Source organism: Miscanthus floridulus, chromosome 10 (assembly GCF_019320115.1).
Source record: "Miscanthus floridulus cultivar M001 chromosome 10, ASM1932011v1, whole genome shotgun sequence".
Lineage (NCBI taxonomy): Eukaryota > Viridiplantae > Streptophyta > Magnoliopsida > Poales > Poaceae > Miscanthus > Miscanthus floridulus.
Genome location: NC_089589.1, coordinates 44778392 through 44797840, shown reverse-complemented (window position 1 = coordinate 44797840; position 19449 = coordinate 44778392). Strand labels below are relative to the sequence as shown.

Here is a 19449-nt window from a genome sequence, read left to right as displayed (position 1 = left end):
AAAGAGGAGAAAGCCAAGAGAGAAGGCCGCAGCCCACAGAAACAATGCACGAAGCACGATTCTTCTCCCGTTGTCAGACCTGCCTTCCGGCTTCCACCATCGAAACGTCCGTGTCGGCGCTCTCGTCACCGTTCCGTGATTGCAGCCAGGCCTGATTGCAGCGTCGCTCGGTGTTGACGACTTGACGGCGACGGACGGGCAGTTCAATCCTGCTCCATCAAAGATTCTCCATTCCATCTCTTCTGGAGGTGCAGCGTTCCGTGATTGCAGCTGCTCTCGGTGTTGAGGGCGACGGGCGGACGGCCGCCGTCGCCGCCGCTCTCCGAGTATCCGTTTATTCAATCCTGCTCAAGTACGGAATATCCCCTATTCCCCTACAAGTATTCTACCGAGGTAACCGAAAATCCCTAATCCTATCCTATCTCAAAATTATTCTTTGCTCCCCAGTCTTGCAGGTTATGTTTTTTTTTTTCAGCGAAAGGCAATTTGCTTGCATTCCAACAAAGTAGATACTACTATACTAGTTACTGGAGAAGTGGAGATTACGTTCAGGGTTCATCTGTTCATCTTGCCAGCAAACATGTCACGTAAGTAAAATAGTAAATTAGTGACTTTTTAATCATAGTGTAGCTAATGCCTAACTGTGCACTCAATATCTACTTGTGTGTTTAATTTTCTTGATTGAATAATTTGGTAGGCAACCAAAGCACAATGGATCGTTTTTTGAAAAGGAAATTGAGTGATAATGAAAATGTTGATGGAGATGGAGGCACCTCCAGAAGAGATGGAATGGAGAATCTTGATGGAGGTAAATCAAGAAGAGATGACAGTGAGAATCTTGATAGAGGAACTTCCCGAAGAGATGCAAATGCAGCAAACACCAACTATACAACTCATCGTTCTTCACGAATCTCACGACATGAGGTAAATTTTGATGAGCTTCCATATGATCCAGCAGATAGAAGGAGAATTTCAGATTACATCGGTGAAAAGCTACAAAATGAGATAAGAAGGAAGTATTTGATTAGAGGTCCATTTAGACCACCACCTGGTTTTAATTATCCACAGAAAATCATAGCAGGCCATCCACGTCGGTTTAGAGCTGAATGGTACACAAAATATGATTGGCTTGAGTATAGTGAGAAGGTGGATAAATGCTTCTGTTTATACTGCTATTTATTCAGGGATAGCAATGAGGGCCAAGGTGGGAATGATGCATTTGCAAAAGATGGTTGGGATGGCTTTAACAAATTGGATAGGCTGCAAGATCATGTAGGCACCCGACCTAATAGTTTTCATAACACAGCAGTCAAAAGATGTAACAATTTGATGAAGCCTGATCGATCCATTGCCAATGTCCTCGAGAACCAGAGAGATGTCAATAAAAAGGAGTATCTTATTAGATTGAATACTTCTATTGATGCTGTTCGATTCTTGTTGCATCAAGGTTTAGCTTTTCGTGGTCACGATGAATCAGAAACGTCCAAAAATAAGGGAAATTTTCGAGAGTTGGTGCGGCTTTTGGCAAAGCAAAATGAGAAAAACAATAGGCTTATTTTGAGGAATGCTCAAATGGTGGCTGCAGACATCCAAAGAGATATTGCAAATTGTTTTGCTGAGGTAAGAAAAAGAATGATTTATTGCTTTGGTTACATATAATATTATATCTGTCATAGCGTATTTATACAAATGTATTAATGGTGTCTATATTTTTTCAGACCATAGTGAAATCAATTGTTGAAGAAATTGGTGGCGATGTGTTTTGTTTATTGGTAGATGAGTCAGCTGATGTTTCTGGCAAGGAGCAAATGGCAGTGGTTTTGAGGTATGTGGACAAGAGTGGGTTAATAAAAGAGAGACTTATTGGTATAGTTCATGTGAGCGAGACCTCGGCTTCATGTCTCAAATCTAGCATTAATATTCTATTTGGTAAGTATGGATTGAGCATAAAGCAAGTTAGAGGCCAAGGCTACGATGGAGCAAGTAACATGAGAGGCGAATTTAATGGTTTGAGAGCTTTAATCATGAGAGAAAATAGCTCTGCATATTATATTCACTGTTTTGCTCATCAATTGCAGTTAGTCATTGTTGCAGTGGCTAAAAAGAATGATGATATTAGTGATTTCTTTGACATGGTATCTCTATTGATTAATGTTGCTGGAGCCTCTTGCAAAAGGAAGGATATGATTCGAGAAAGTCAACAAGAGAGAGTTGCTAAAGCAATAGGCGGTGGACAACTTAGTACTGGAACGGGATTAAATCAAGAACAATCACTTCAAAGAGCCGGTGACACTCGTTGGTCCTCTCATTATAGAACTCTTCAAAGGATAAATAGTTTGTTCCCTGATGTTATTGAAGTGCTCCAATATGTTGAAAAAGAAGGTCCCACTGATGCCAAGAGACGTCAAGCCCGTGGTCTCATGGACTATCTCAAGGATTTTGACTTTGTGTTCCACTTGCAGTTAATGTTGCTTATATTGGGACATGCAAATTGTTTGTCACTGTCCTTACAAAGGAAGGATAAAGACATCTTAGAGGCTATGTCAGAGGTGCAGTTAACAAAACAGAAATTTCAGCAAATTAGAGATGATGGTTGGGATTCCGTACTAAGTTCTGTGCTATCTTTTTGTGAAGAACATGGCATCCCAAAGTTAGACATGGAACAAGAGTACATTGATAGACACAAACCAAGGAAGAAGACCAACCGCACCAACTATCAACACTACAAATATGATTGCTTGAACCCAGTTATTGATTTACAGCTTGCAGAATTTAATGACCGTTTCAACGAGGTAAATTCTGAATTGCTTACCAACATTGCTGCTTTTAGTCCAAAGAATTCTTTTGATGCATTCAAAATTGAGAGTTTGATGGAATTGGCTAAGGCATATCCTGATGACTTTGATCCAAGGGACCTAGATGATCTTATTATTGAGCTTAATATTTACATCGACAATGTGCGAGCTGATGCTAGATTTGCCCAAGTGGCCACTATTTCTGAGCTCGGTAAACTGATGGTGGATACAAACAAAAATCTTTCTTTTCCTTTGGTATATCGGCTCCTCAAACTTGTGCTAGTTCTTCCTATTGCGACGGCGTCGGTGGAAAGGTGTTTCTCAGTAGTGAAAATTGTGAAGACGGACCTGCGAAACCGAATCGGCGATGGATTTATGAATGATTGTGTCATTTGCTTCGTTGAGCAAGAATTTCTTGATGCAATTCCAAATGATGATATCATAGTTCGTTTTCAGAATATGGATGATCGTACTCGCAGGGTGAAACTATAAGAGGTAACCACTTTTGTAAATAATTTTTTTGTCGGATTATGTTATTGTCACTTTTATCCCTGTATGAATGCTTACTATTTATAATATATTATTCCTTTTATGTATGGTGTTAGATTATTGTCAACTATACTACTATAGTTATGGCTCTAAGTATAGTCCGACCCCAGCGACGATTTATCCTAGATTCGCCCCTGCTTTGACGACATCCTGATCCCGCCGGACTACCTCCAGGGGCTCGACGACGACGACGATGGGTGCTTGCACGGCGCGGCAGCAATAATGGGCGCGGAGGCGGAGGACGAGCGGCGTCTGTCCGAGGCGCAGGTCGGTGACCACTCACCAATAATGCAGCAGCCGTCGTCGTCGCCGTCGTGCACAGTGGCCGGAGAAGGAACAGGGGGCGATGGAGACCCCTTTGACGACATCGTGATCCCCCCGGACTACCTCCAGGAGCTGCTCGACGACTACGACGACGGGTCCTTGGACGTTGAGGAGGCGGAGGCGGAGGACGAGCGGCGCCGGCGGCTGGCAGAGGCGCAGGCCTGCGGCGACGGCGGCTGTGTGGAGGACGGGCTGTCCATGACGTACCGGGGGCACACGCACGTCTTCGACTCCGTGCCGCCGCACAAGGTGATCATGGCGCGGTGGTGGGCAATCATTTTGGCTTCATGGGAATCAAAGCGGTTCTGCGATTCTCAAGATGCATGGCTGCGTTTTTTTTCTTCTTTTCCTTTTTCTGAGAAAGGAAGTTCTTTGACTATGTGCTTTGTTTTGTTTCTTGGCATTATTATTCATACCTTTGAAAGATCAGATGGCACTGTGTTTCAGACGAACCTTCTGTTCTGGTAGGGTTTACAATTTCGGCGAAATATCGCCGAAATTTCCGAAATATCGCCTTTTTCGCTGAGGTCCGAAATTTTTTTGTATCGGTAAAAAATTTTCGGTTAAATTCATCTTTCACTCTAAAATTATACCAAACCACACTAAAATGACCCTCCATATCATCTAGTCTTATCAAAGCCCTAAATTTCTTCAAATTTATTTAATTTTCTCACTCACACATTGGACGGCACTAGTATATGCAGCTCGCCCACCGTCAGCACACTGTATTACCGCGGCTCTACTTCTGTGATATATTATGTTATTTCGTCGATGTTATATAAATTTATGATGGATGATGGATTATAGAGTTTTTCTAGTGAAATGATGCCAAATTTGTTTAAAACTCAATTTAAATTTATTTAAATTTGAACCGATATTTCTGAAATTTCGTATTTATCGCTGGGGACCGAAATTTTTTTCTTACCGGTATTGTAAACCCTACCTCGCACTGCGATCTTTGGTGAATGTGTGACTTTAAATACTACTAGATCGCAACTTTTTTTTTTCTTTTTCGCGTTGAAGCTGCATTGCAAAACTAAACATACAAAACCATATGTCTATAACGCAGGTTGAGACCATCCTCATGCTTCTAAACGGCTATGAACTTGCCCCTCAAAGCGCGAAGCCAAAACCCACTAACCTGGTAATTAAACAAAAAGCATATAACCTCCGATCCGGTTCATTTGAGAAATTTTTGCATCAACCAGATTCCAGTATAACCTCAAAGGTGTAGGAGTTTCCTCCTCATAACGGACGAAATGCACTTTAATCTGAACATCTGGCACCAGGTCCATCCTATTGTCGTGCCTCAAGACTTCGACAGAGCGGTGGCCATGTCGCGCTACAGGAAGAAAAGGAAGAGCACGATGAAGGCAGATTACTCCGTCCGAAGGGAAATCGCTTTAAGGTATATATATGTATGTATGATCAAATCCAGTTTATTTCATGTGATCATGTCTATCTCCTGTTTAGAGATATAAGGCTGGATGTTTATTTCGTTCTCGCGCACGCACGCATTTGCATTGCCGGCTCAGGATTGCTCGAAGGGGAGGGAAATTTGCGCCGTCTGAGAAGAGCTCTGAAAATTCAGTTGGGATGGAGGCGGCTGAGCTTCAATGGTAAGTCTGTCGATCCTTCCATGCAATTCTCATTGCAAATGCAGTCAGTACACACTGTGAGTTCATGTTCATCACCTGTACATGTGCAGCTGCGCCAACTGCGGGGTGAACAGCGAGGTGACACCCCAGATGCGTCGAGGCCCAACCGGCGCCAAGAACTTCTGCAATGCCTGTGGGCTGGCGTGGGCGACCACCGTCAGTGCTCCCATCCCATCCTTTCATATATATGCCCCTCCCACTAGTAGAGTCCTTTCATATATATGCCCCTCCCACTAGTAGAGAAACGGGCTTTACTTCCGGTTGGGAAACCCCTTCAGTCCCGGTTTCCCAACCGGGAGCACGAATCTGGGACTAAAGGGTCCCTCCTTTAGTCCCGGTTTCTCGTCCGGGACTAAGATCCACCTTTAGTCCCGGTTGGTAAGACAAACCGGGGCTAAAGAGGCCTCCCGGCCTGGCTATGTGAACCGGACCGTTAGTCCCGGTCGGTAGTACCAACCGGGACTAAAGATTTTCTTTTTTTTTTTGTTTTTGTTTCTTTTGATGATTCGTTCGCATTCTACGTTGCTACCGGGGCTTTCTATTTTTTGTTGTTTCTATTTTTAATTGATGATTCGTTTTGGCTTTTGAATACGCATTCTATGCTGCTAGAATATACGTAACATTTTGTACAAACTAAAGTATCAAGGATGCAGCGGTACGATCCAACAGAACAGATCTGGTTCAAGTAAAGTGTGGTGCATGGCTCCAGAGCTGAGCTTTTAAGTTAGCTTTCACTCTTCTAAGCAAGCGAGGTGGTGCTAATAGGTGGGACTGGCCAGCAATTCCAGCATATTGCGTACTGGGCCGCTCCATTCTGGTCGGGCCAGCCCATCGAGACAGCAACCGGGACTAAAGCTAATGCAGCCTTTAGTCCCGGTTCTAACAGCGAACAAGGCGTTTAAAGCTTGTCGCCGAATAAACTCAAAAGTGCATGCATGTAGATGTACTAAAGCTAACAACAACCGGGACTAAAGCTAATGCAGCATTTAGTCCTGGTTCTAACAGCGAACAGAGCCTTTAGTCCCGGATGGATGGACGACAGGCATCACGTACAAGAGCACAACCGGGACTAAAGCTAACATGCATTTCTAAAAGAAAAGTGCAGTTGAGGCCCACGCAGCCCATCCATATGATCGGTTGGAGACCTTTAGTCCCGGTCGGAGACAGCAACCGGGACTAAAGGTCCCTTTCTAGTCTCGGACGGAGCCTCCAGCCGAGAGTAGACTTTTACTTCCGGTTCAAGGGACCAACCAGGAGTAAAAGTTAACCTTTAGTCCCGGTTGGTAGCTCCAACCGGGACTAAAGGTCCCCTGCAGCAAAAGCCTGCCGCAGTAGCCGTTGGGCAGGGACCTTTAGTCCCAGTTGGATCTACCAACCGGGACTAAAGGTTTCTCTAGTCCCGGATGCGAAAAATACCGGGACTACAACCAAATTTCGAAGTGGATCAAAGGTCATTTCTCTACTAGTGTGGGAATATAACTGCTTGTTTTGAAAGTTCTCCTCCCATGCATTACCAAGTAGTCATGACAGTCAGTACATCAAAATGCTTAAGTAAACTAACGATAAATCAGTAAGGGAATAAATAGCTTTGAAACGACTTATGAGGCCCTGTTTGGATCCAATGGTCTAAACTTTAGCCACTAAACGTTAGACCATTTTAGTTCGCGAGACTCCAAACAGGAGGTCTAAAGTGTTGTCTAAAGTTTAGACCACCTCACAAAAGTTTAAATCACAGAAGTGAGCTAAAATGGTCTAAAGTTTTTAGTCCTTAACTTTAGCCACTAAATTTTAGACTAGAGAATCCAAACAGGCCATTACTTGCATCGCTAGCTCGTTTTTACCACACGTAAACTGGCTAACGTTGTCTTTGTTTCTTCTCCAACAGAGGAAGATCAGAAATGTCACAAATGCCGAATCCCGGGATGGAGGAAGCCAGTGACAGTGTGGTTGCATCAACGACAACACGACTATAAGCTAGCAAACAGCAGCTTCATGTTTTTTTTTTTTCGTTTAGAAGAGTGGTAATGCACAATGGAGTTCTTTGCAAGTGAATCGTAACTTGGAAGACTGAACTGATGACATGACATGTACGTACATATCACAGATAGGTGTACCTGCTGTGGAGTTTGTTCATTCATGACAGTGTAGTAGAAGTAGAGCATGTTCAACCAAAATGCTGGTCGCTGGCACTGCTGCTTTTAGTCGCTGTTAAGTGTTAACTATCTAAGATCTATGCTACAAACTTGACTATGAGCTCGACGTTTAAGACGTGTAATTCGAATAATTAATACTTAACAGAGGTGGACGCCTTAAGTTGACAACTTCTCTTAATGTATTAACAAAGATGGGCCTTCTAAGTTAATCGTCGTTAATGGAGCGTTACCAGAGGCGGGCCTTTACCCTGGGTGTCCCTCTCCGGCCATTAGCAGAGGCGGCACTAGTTTGTGCCCGTCTCTCTTAATCACCAGTCCTATCTCCCAAAATCCTTTTTGCGTGGTAGCGACGACCAACTTGTTATGAGATGGGGTATTTGGAAACCAAGAAATGGTATCATTTTTAACTATTATAACAAGCAGCCATTTCTCAAAAAATTATAGTAAGTGTTTAGTGAAATCTTCATATAACACAAAAAGACGAACACCGTTTCCATTTTCATTGTATAGTTGTATGAGACTTTGGCGATTCCTTCCTCATTGTACGACAAGTGTGCGCATACAAACATGTTTATTACACAGACAAGCACATATAATAGAGTTCATACACAAGTAATCATCAGTTTTCCAGCATGCTCCTAGGTAGCATCGATCCGTCTTTTGTAACTCACCTCCACTTTCCCTCTAGGTTCTGGGGTAACCTTTAGCCAATGGGTCTCGGGGAATGGTGACACCAACTTGAGCTCAAAGTTCCTCAGCAAATGGCTCCATATCACCTTCACTTGCATATAGGCATAAGCTTCACCAGGGCAAGCATGTCTTCCACCACTGAACGCGTTGTAAGTGAGCATGCCACCAACTCTATCTTCCGCCCTTCCAGGACCAAACCGGTGCGGGTCATACACATCAAGGTCCTTGTAAATGTAGGGAATGTTGTGGTTTATCACCAGAGGGCTTGCTATGGTATGACCTTCCAGAATTTCATACTCATAGCCTTCTCTAGTTCGCACGGTGAAGTTCTTGTGCACCTTGCTAAGAAATATTGGTCCTGGAGGGTGCATCCGCAGCGTCTCCTTGATGCAGCAGTGTAGGAAGCTCATCTCCAGAAGGGTATCGTAGTCTATGTTGTCCCCATGTTTCTTGACAATTTGCTGCTGCTCCTCAAGGGCAGCCTCCAAGCACTCTGTGTGGCTTAGAAGGCGAGCTCCAGTCCACGTGCTGGTGGCCGTGCTTGTGTGCTTCCCTGCAATGTCGAGGCCAACAGCTATGTTCGACTCCCCCCGACTGCATTGTGCAAGCTGTCAAGGGCTAGACGATGGGGCATGCCGGCACGATATGGCCGTGCCTTGGAGCAGTTGCTTGCCCACAGCAGGGTCTTGTGGCCCTGCAGCGGTGAAGACTGTGCGTCGTCGTGCCTTGGGCTCATCCTCCTGGTTCCTGAGACGGCGGGATATAGTACATGGGTTTGGAGAGATTAGGCAAAAGCCGTGCATGACCCTATCTGTGCGACCGACGGCGATGCCCTCCAGCTCCGTTTACCTCCTTGGAGGTGTCGATGTAGCCTCCCCACCCTTTAATTGTAGCATGTCGCTCTCCTCCTCGTGAAAACCTAGCTCTGGTTACCTAGAGCTGGTGGTGGCGGCATAAAAAACTTCGTGTCCCTCTTGAGGGCGCAATCGTGGAGGGGCCAGCTTAGACCCTCCTATGTACCTTCCTTCTTGCAGGGCTCTGGTCATCGATGGCGCCGTGGTGGCGTATGTGGACATCACTTTCCTTTTTGAAGGCATTGACACAAGCACACCTGCTCCCATCAGCACCGGACGTGCCCTTATGTTCTCCCCAGTTGCTCTCCCATCCCTATCTTGTTATTGATCTGACTACCCTCCTACCCCTTGGCTTCTGCACACACCACTTGCTGCCAGGTGCTCGGCAACAACGCCTTGGTCTGCTGTCCTCTAAATCTCTTGAGTGCTTCGCCTCTTCATATGCTGGGTCGCGAGGACCTTCATCTCCTTCTCTGGATCTCCTCGTTCTCCCCTGACGGTCCTCCCCCTTTGAGGCTTCCTTCCCCCAAATGGCGTTGGTGGACGTCGGTTGTAGCCCAGATGTGCTCATAGGCTTATAGGTGACGCATCTCACGGTTGTCGTCTATGGGTTTCGACTCAATACCTTACAGCCTCCTGGCTGTCGTCTGTCGGATCCCACTCAATATACCTTATAGCTGCGTGTGGTTTAGAGTTCTTCGGAATCTGTCATTGATGGTGGCACATGTTAAGAAGTAGTGTTTGCATTCGCTTCTGTTAGTAGGTTGTGTTGTGTTGTTGGTGGTGTGGATGTTGTTGCTATCTCCCCCGCTCTTTGTACCCTGTTGGAGTTTTCAAGGGTCGCCCATGTACTAGGTGTTATTCACCCTTCATTACTGGCTTGCCGGAATCTGTGGAAATATATTCAGGTGGAGCCTCTCAGCCCCCCCCCCCCTCCATGTCGTTGCTCAAAAAACATATATAGTACTGGTAGACCGTGACATGCGATTATCAAGGCTCGCACTAAATAATCTTGAAGAATATGCTCACGCAGCATAGGAAAGTCTAAATAATGATAATTAGTTAGAGATTACTCTCTACATCCTGAAGCACAGGGTCAGCCTCCTGGCTGTCGTCTGTGAATGCCTTACAACTGCATGTGGTTTAGAGTTCTTCGGAGTCTGTCATTAATGGTGGCACATGTTAGGAATTAGTGTTTGCATTCGCTTCGGTTAGTAGGTTGTGTTGTGTTGTTGTTTGTGTGGATCTCGTTGCTATCTCCCCCCCCCCCCCTCTTTGTACCCTGTTGGTCTTTTCAAGGGTCGCTAATGTACTAGGTGTTATGCACCCTCCATTACCGGCTCGACGGAATCTATGAAAAATATATTCAGGTGGAGCCTCTCGGCTCCCCCCCCCCCCCCCCCCCCCCCGTGGTGTTGTTGCTTAAAAAACATAGTACTGGTAGACAGTGACATGCGATTATCAAGGCTCGCACTAAATAATCTGGAAGAATATGCTCATGCAGAATATAATGGGAAGTCTAAATAGCGATAATTAGTTAGAGATTACTCTCTACATCCTGAAGTACAGGGTGTACTAGGAATCCTATAACATATTATGGGGTATAGCAAATGACACATGTAATTGTCCTTTAATATATTGTGATTACCATATTTGGGCCAGTGACAGACATTAATTGTAGATAAACATATGGGTATATTGTGATTACCATATTTGAGTTGTGGAGTTATTTTACCTTAAATCACTTATAATTTAGGATAAAATTTAAATGCTTGGATACCTTATATAGGGTGGATGGAATATTGATAAATGTTGACATGATTATATCCTTTTTCATAAATCAACTTGTCTTTCAGAAAAAAAGGAAAATGTTTCAACACGAGTATACTCCAGATTAATTCATATGCCATACTTTTACAGTTAACAATAATAGAACTATGGAAGTCTGACTTTCATGCTTCCAATAACACTGTACGTGTATGTTTTCCTTACAGTAATGGAAAGAAACGCAACAGGATATACACTTACATGAGAAAAAACTCCGAAATCAGTTCAAATCACGTCAAACCTATTTTGATGGTTGTTTTGACAGCAAAACTCTTGGTTATTTCATTATTTGTTCTTTCTAAGTTGCTGTTACTAAAAATTGGATACTTTTTAGATAATGTATATATAACTATATATTTGTTAATTGCATTAATTTTCTCACAAGACATCACATGTATGTGTGAGAGAAAGAGAGAGAGAGAGAGAGAGAGCGAGAGGAATGTTATGTCACTTACTTCCACTTCCTGAAGCATGGGAGCAACATGGCACCTCAACTTACCCGGTTTCAGCACATCAAGATAGAAGCAATTCTGCTCAGTTCGGGTGGCAATATCTACACCATAGCCGACATCTTTGCCAAACATGGGGACAGTGAACTCAAGGAAACTACCTTGACTGATCTCAGACTCCGGTCCCTGGTAAAAATGAGCCGGGACCTCCGGCCCAACCAGGAACGTTGTTTTCATCCCCAAGAAACTTATCGTGAACACACTTCCGAACTTTGTGTATTGCTCCTGAAGCATGGCTTTGAAACCCTTAGTGACAAGTGTGTGTAAAAGTGGAATGATTGAACTGCCGCTAACCGCAGGGGGATGAGGCGGGGTATTGCGTTATGCCGGATCAGCTGTTATTCTTCCCCATGCAACCTTGGTGATTACTGCAGCAATGAAAATAAGTGCAATGGAGGATGACACTGCACTACTATTTTATCATGTCCATGCTGTTATACATACTGAGAACCTGCAGACACTACTACAGAAACGAATTTGCGTTGCGTCACCAAAATAGCCTCCGTGGCGGGCACAATTTTTGCCCGCTGCGGTTAATGCCCATGATTTACCGAGGCGGATCTTTTTTATTTACCGTGGCGGGCGTTTTTGCCCGCCACGGTAAATCGATTTACCGTGGCGGGCGTCTTAAGATGTCCGCCACGGAAAATACCCTATTTTTCGCGGCGGACATCTTAAGACGTCCACCACGGTAAATCGATTTACCGTGGCAGGCATCCAATAAGGCCCGCCACGATAAATTTTTTGGCCCAGTTCGGCGCCCAGGCGCAGCCCATACCAGGCTCATATATAAATACCAGAGCTTAGGGTTTCTACCCTCGTCCTCACCCTCTCTCTGTCTCCCACCGAGCAGCCCCGCGCCGCACTCCTCCTTCTCCTCGCGATAGCGCCGACGCGCTCTCCCTCCCCTCTCCCCCTTCCCTCTCCACCTCTCTCCGGCTCTCGCGGCGGCGGAAGGGGACCACGCCTCCGGCGTGGGGTCGCCCTCCTCGACAGCGGCGGGTCGCGCCCCCGGCTCGCGGTGGCGGCGGGTTGCGCCCCCTGCTCTCGCGGCGGCGGCTGGCCGTGCTCCCTTCACCGGCGGCGGCGGCGCGCTCCCTTCGCGGTGGCGGCGGGCCGCTCTCCCTTCGCGGCGGGGTGGCCTCTAGGCCGCGGCGGACGGCTTTGCCCGCCGCGGAAAACCGAAAACGTCCGCCTCCAGTAAAGTTTGTGTAGTAGTCAGAGCACCAAGCGGCCTGGTAAGAGAAAGAGTACTGATTCCTAAAAAAAAAAGAGAGAGGAAGAGTACTGCTGCAAGAGTATGAGAGAGAGAGAGGCTTTACGTACCCAAACAAAAAAAAACAAGTGAATGGATTTTACTTTACAATCTTTTCTAAAAAAAATGTCAGCGGCCAGTTTAGAATCCAAGAATGGTAGCCTCACCAGACGTACGTGAGGCAGAACGGGAACGAGCCGGATCAGAGATCACGACGGCGTGGCGTCCAGCGACGGTGAGCTACTGGCCTACTGCTACGCGTTTTTATAAAGAACACGCTGATCAGAGAAGAATGCACACCGACATTAACTGTTAATTAAGTGCTAACTGCCAACGTTGAACTGCGACGGCGCGACTGCGACGGACAAACAATACTGGGAGGGTATGCGACGGCTCATCCGCTGGTTGGTTTTAGCCAGGTTTTTTTTTTCTCTCACAACAAACCAGTACCAGCCGGACTTATCAGCCCACACTACTGGAAACCGGCAATTTACCGAGTGCCTGCGGCACTCGGCAAAGCTCGAAATACACTCGGTAAAGGCTTTGCCGAGTGCCGCACTTGGCAAAGAGCAGTCGGCAAAGAACCCGTCGGCAAAGGTTTCTTTGCCGAGTGCCACATATCGGGCACTCGGTAAAGCCTTTGCCGAGTGTCACGTCAGCACTCGGCAAAAAAAAACCGACGTTAACTCTGACGGCCTCTTTGCCGAGTGCCACCTTAGCCACACTCGGCAAAGAATTTTTTCTTTTTTTTTGAAAATTTTTTGCCGAGTGCCATACTCTTGCACTCGGCAAAGAAATTTTTTCTTTTTTTTAAAAAAAAATCTTTGCCGAGTGCCATGGCTCTGGCACTCGGCAAAGCTAGGAAATTGGGCCTCTGCTTCCTAGCTTTGTCGAGTGCCATGGTCACGGCACTCGGTAAAGCCCTCTTTGCCGAGTGTGGCACTCAGCAAAGAGGGGAAAAATGCTTTTTTTTTTGTTTTTTGCTTTCCATCAGCGCAAACAAAGAAATCACATATATATCAACACACAGCACATGATATATCACATACACATCCATATTCCATCACATATACATCCATAACCCATCACATACACATCCACCATCCATAATACATCATATACAAATCCATTGTCCATAATCCATCATACATTCGCATCATCCATGACAATATCCATCACAATATATATATATATATATATATATATATATATATATAGGGAGAGGCTATTCAGTAGCCAGCTACAGAATAAGTTATTCTGTAGCCATCTCCATTTACCATAATTTTATATACTAATTTACGATAATGTCAATATATATTTACTATAGTTGGGTTACTATAACACATAGGGATATTTACCATAACGTTATAGTAAACCACTTAGTAAGGAGTTACTATAATCTCATAAATTAACATAGTAATTATAGTAACTCAAGGTGGCTACAGAATAGGTTATTTTGTAGCCAGCTATAGAGTAGTTGTTCTATATATATATATATATATATATATATATATATATATATATATATATATATATATATATATATATATATATATATATATATATATATATATATATGTCTCTAGTAGTAGTCCAACATAAGACTAAGTCTAATACAAGTCCATGCAACATGAAAATAAACAAATAAACGGTACCTACTGCTAGCCTTCCCACCCAGAGTGTGAACTGCCACCTTGAGGAGGGCCAGTTGTCCACCCGGCCTGTGGAGAAGGGCCACCTTGAGGAGTCAGGTTCGAACCCGCTGACTGTTGCTGCACAAAGGAGAAACGAATTTATGAGTATCTACAGGAGGGCCACACAAGCTAAAGGAATAAACAACCATATATACTCACCAGAGTCCCTACAGGAGGAGGAGGAGCCACAACTGGAGCGAGCAGCGACTGGGGCACGACCACACCTGGCAAGGTTTGAAGGCTCGCCATGAAGCTGAACATGTCCTGTAGCCTCTACGTCTCGGCCGCCCTCTGGGCTTGTACAGCCTCCATCTCCAGTCGATGGGCCTCCGCCTGGGCCGCTTGCTGGGCCTCCAATCTCCGCAAGTCGGCCTGCAACATTCCACCCGCAATGTTTAAACAATGCAAAGGCAAGGTAGATGTGTAAAAGCAATGAACGACGAATAAAATAGTACTAACCTGGAGTTCCGCCATCTGCTACTGTGAGCTCTGCTGCCGAGAGCATATGGGGAGGGAGGAGCTCGTGCTCCTTGCTCGAATGTCGGAGAGGTTGGGAACAGAGGCGGAGTCGACTGTGTTGTCCGCCATCCAGTACCGGCCGTGCTGCTTCCCTCCTCCCAGCCTCATCAGGAGGTCTGTATCCAGGGGCTGGGTGGCCGGATCGAAGTCCTCCCCATGGCGCTCGCGGGCCGCCGAGGTGTACTCGCTAAGCTTGCTGTGGACGCTCGCGCTGGTGTACGCCTCGGGCCCGTCCACCGGGTTGTAGATGACTTCCGGGCCGTCGCCTTGCCCTTGTGTGCCAGGGCGTACGCCATGAACTCGTTGCATTTCTAGCCTTGGTGCGCCTGGGACTACGAGGAAAATACAAAGATGATTACAAGTAATGAGAATTGAGCGTTAGAATAAATAAATAAAGATGAAAACACAAAGAAGATTACCCATGTCTGGGCGTACGCGTTGAGGCTCCGGTTGCCTTGGTGGTGTCGCGCCCCACCCATCTGCAGGCGGCAGTCCCGACGGATGTTGTGCTTCTCCGCCCACTCCTCCGAGAGCCACCTGTCCACAATGGCCTCCCAGCAGAGGCGGTGCCTGGCGCACCAATCAGGACATTGCTGCATGCCATCAAGTTATTGATATGTCAGAAGATGAAATGAAGCCTACCTATTCTTCATGGAAGGACTCAGTATTAATGTTTCGTACTTACCAAGAGGTACTGCTCTTTGGTGAGCGTCCTGGTCCTGGCATTGGCCTTCCTCACCACCTGACCAAGGACGTCGGCGCTGTAGTTGATGATGCACTGGAGCCGTGTCTCGTAGTACAGGTCCGAGAGTCGGGACCTACAGACCTTGTCCTGCACTCACGCCGCCCGGTCCTCAAACCCTTCGTCGCACCTGAAGAAGTCCTGCATACAGACATCATGTATCGTTTCATTATTTCAATAATGACCAATGAATGCGTAGTATTGATCAATTTAGTGCGATGAAGACTCATCCAGAACTCGGCCTTGATCCGCGCCGCAACGTTGCCGAACTCGCTGTCCTTGGCGGCGTAGAAGTGGTCCCACGTCTAGGGCGGCGAAGTCACCGAGGCGTAGGTCCTGGTTTGTGAGCATCGTACGTGACAATTGCTCGAAACTTTTTCAAATTTTTTCCACGGCATACGCATACGATACGGCGACAACTCGACAAGTTTCATGATTTTCGGAATTCGTTCGCATTTTATACAATTAAAACACCACTCCCACGCAAGTTGGCGGCGTTGCCCCGTGAGCACGTTGATCGAAATTTCGAGACAGTTCCTAGATTTAGCCTAAATTTACACTAAGAAACAAGGATAACATTTTTGAACGAATGTAATCCATTATTCGATGCACCAGCAGTTTAAACTTACATTTTCTGGAAAAATTCAACAAAACAAAATACACTATAGAAATATGCCAAAAGGCAATGAAAATGTCCCAAATTTAAACATGTTGTTTGTGGTAGTATACTAAATCTTAAAAAAAATTGGTGGCAAAAAACAAAAACAAAAAATTATTTTGCTGAGTGCCTAGGGTTGGCACTCGGCAAAGTAAATTCTTTGCCGAGTGCCAAACGGGGGGCACTCGGCAAAGAGGACGCCGCTGGATGCCGTTAAGCCCTACCAATCTTTGCCGAGTGTCTGCCTTTGCCGAGTGCCAGGCACTCGACAAAGATAGCCTTTGCCGAGTGTAGGTCTTTGCCGAGTGTCAGGCACTCGGCAAAGGCCTCTTTGCCGAGTGTCATATTTTGCCGAGTACCCGAAATTTGGCACTCGGTAAATCACGTGTTTCCCGTAGTGCTAGAAACCAACCAGCGAACAGGCCGGTTCAAAACAGGAAGCAACTGATTCAAACTCAGTTCGAATGATACTTCGAATCCCGAGCATGTGGTTTGCTTGTATGCATCTTATTTTTCGATTTGATTTAGGGCTTGTTTGGTAAAGCTTTGCTCAGCTTCACTAGTGGAATAGTTTTTTTCTTGGCTTCAGTTCCATAAAGCAACTTCACCGGTAAAACTAAAACTGTTTAATTTTTTTTTTGGTAAAGCAGCTTCTTAGGGAAGATATCTGAGAGAGAGAGAGCGCACGCTAGGAGAAGCTACTATTTAGCTTTATCCAGCTTTACCTAGAAACTGTGTATGTGAGAGAAGCTGATTTATCAGGGTCTATTTGGTAGGAGAAGCTAAAAAATAGCTCTTGTCGCTTGAATTTACTCTACCTAATTTTTTTAGACAAGGTCTCCCACCATTGAACCAAGGAAGTTTGCTTGAGTAACCAAACATCTTGGATAAACTCATGTTTTAGAATTTACCATGTCAATCGTTGTAAAAATAGAAGACCAACACCATTTGTTTTGGCGACCCACTTAAGTTATTACAGTGGTATGATGTGTACAAAGAAAAATTCTGCGATGGCACAGATTGAGAAGAAGATTTTGCAAATTCAACTTGAAAATTAATATCTATGAGTAATGTATGGGCCATATCAACACTAGTATAAGAAGTATGGGGATATATCCCAACATGAAAGAGACTGGTACCATCCAATTAAATGCTTTAACAAAAGCATGTTAAAAACACAGAAGGACCCTACTAGAATGAGTGGTAGGTCCTTATGACACATCACTAATGACCAACCGGTGATGACTTCAACACTTTTGTGGCCTTTGGGACAGGGCTCGACCGTGGCTCATCGATAATGACATTTAGTACTTACAATGGTACCGAGCAAAAGCCAAAAGGTCTCAGGATTTTTTTTCTCGAATACGTAAAAGATTTACGTATCTTTGTATTAAGATAGAAGAGTTTGACAAACAACGCACTTCTATCGAGCACCCTAGGAGATCTATAGGATTTTCGGCTGGACCGACCTGGCATACAGAAACAAATTTAGATACTACACAAATGGTAGACGACCAAGACGAGGGTAGCAACACAGCCTAGGAAGACGGCTTGTGCTTCCGCTGCTTCCGATGTGACTCCTTCCCGGTGTCCTGGAAGAGCGTTTTCAGTGCTTCGACGTTGGAAGCATTGAGCCTTGCCTCGTAGAGCGCCTCATAGGCCTTCTTCAGCGATGCGCTTGGCGTTGATAGACCCTTGACCAAATCCTGATGCTGTATGATTAGGATCTCACCTCGCTTGGAAGCAGGCATGTGCGAGAGGGTTTGAGCCGCTAGACGCTTGCTTCGTAGCGGTAGCACCACCTTTGCAGGTGGCGACTTTGGTGGCTCACGAATCAGCGGGGAGGGCCTCTTACGCACCACTTTCTTGGTGAAGTTCTCGAGGCAACGCTTGGCATCGTTGTCCACAGTCTGGGTATCTCCCGGCGTCGTACTGGGAATGCCAGTATCCACCATGAGGTCGTCCAGACAAAAGCCTAGCGGGTAGCCCTCTTCGTCCTCTGTGGATGCATCAATGCCCGAGGGTGCGTTCTACACCAACCGCATTGGCATGACCTGTGGATGCCCATGTTGAGGCGACACCGGGAGCGAGTCCATTGCCCACTAAGCGGGGCACGAAGGTGGTGTCCGCAGCTCCGAGTCGACATGCTGGGACGGCGTCTGCTGCCCGCAGGTGACCACTGTCGTTGCCCCATCCTCTAGCTAGGTGACCATCGGAGTTGAAGTCGGGGCGGCCAAGTGGAGGGTACGTGATGATCCGACTAATGGCGAGTGAGGCTGCGAACTCCTCCAGCATTGGGTCCTCCGTGGCATCGTGAACGGGTCACGTGGTCATCGTGAACGGGTCACGTGGTCAGCGTGAATGGGTTGAGCCCAAGAAGACACGTCCCTCGGCCAACAGGCATGGCGACAGTTGGTGCAGACATAGCTCCACCAGACTCCGCCAGAACGACATGGGCAGGTGGCTGGGTGCCCGAGCTATGGTACCGGTCAAGTCATCGTGGTCGGCTGCCTGTGCCACTAGGTGCGGTGGATCTGGTAGGAGGCACCCTCCACCAGTGCTTGCCGTCGTGCGTGAGGTGCCGAAACCCCTTGCAGTGTAGGCGGCATGGAGGCAGCCTGCAAGTTGCCACCCGATGCGAGGAGGGATAGTTGAAGCACTTCCCGTGTAGGTCTGCCGGAAAGCGGGAAGGCAGCCGACGATCCGCCAAAGGTGTAGGCTACATAGGACATGCCCCGTCGGAGCTGCTTGATGGCCCCCATGACAGGACCTCACGCCAGCTCTCAACATCCAGAGCGGAGATGCGCTTGCATGTGCCGGAGTGAGGGCTGAGCCACAAGTGGACTTGCACACGCCGTGTGTGATCATGTTCGGCTTCCGCATCCTAGCCGCGGACCAGTAACCCATGTATGAGTCATGGGCATTGCTGATGATACTTGTTGCGCCTGCGTCGCCCCCTGGCGCCCGCCTGAACTGCTACATCACCGCAAGTGCCTCCAATGATGATGGGATGGTCTCTCGTAGGCAGTGACGACATCCTCAGTGGTTGCGGCTCATGAAGAACCGCATTGAGGTAGGAGGTTGGAGAGGCAGTTGGCGATGCTTCCGCATCGGAGATGTCATCATCTGCCCAATGATGAGCCTTGGAGTGCCCCGCCGAGTTACCCCTTGGGTGGAAGGGGGCGGTAGGGTTGAGAGGGAGGGCGACGACCTTGGATCTAG

The 19449-nt window shown here is 46.5% G+C and overlaps 3 protein-coding genes and 1 pseudogene across 3 annotated transcripts; 2 read left to right on the top strand and 2 right to left on the bottom strand.

Moving 5' to 3' along the window:
- Nucleotides 1-770: 770 nt before the first annotated feature.
- LOC136488531 (uncharacterized) lies at nt 771-2885 on the top strand (the record flags this gene model as incomplete). Its single annotated transcript, XM_066485436.1, has 2 exons — nt 771-1620; nt 1719-2885. Coding segments are annotated over exons 1-2 (1998 nt in total), but the record flags the coding sequence as incomplete, so codon positions are not given.
- Nucleotides 2886-3866: 981 nt separating this feature from the next.
- Nucleotides 3867-7265, top strand: LOC136488530 (GATA transcription factor 19-like). The gene is made up of 6 exons (XM_066485435.1): nt 3867-3917; nt 4738-4812; nt 4958-5076; nt 5204-5287; nt 5377-5482; nt 7212-7265. Exons 1-6 carry the CDS (start codon nt 3867-3869, stop codon nt 7263-7265), a joined length of 489 nt encoding a protein of 162 aa, XP_066341532.1.
- An 852-nt stretch (nt 7266-8117) lies between these two features.
- LOC136488529 (obtusifoliol 14-alpha demethylase-like) lies at nt 8118-9215 on the bottom strand. The gene is made up of 2 exons (XM_066485433.1): nt 9190-9215; nt 8118-8763 (listed from the first exon to the last, which is right to left on the bottom strand). Exons 1-2 carry the CDS (start codon nt 9213-9215, stop codon nt 8118-8120), a joined length of 672 nt encoding a protein of 223 aa, XP_066341530.1.
- Nucleotides 9216-10496: 1281 nt separating this feature from the next.
- LOC136488528 (putative sterol 14-demethylase-like protein) lies at nt 10497-11801 on the bottom strand (annotated as a pseudogene).
- Nucleotides 11802-19449: the final 7648 nt, after the last annotated feature.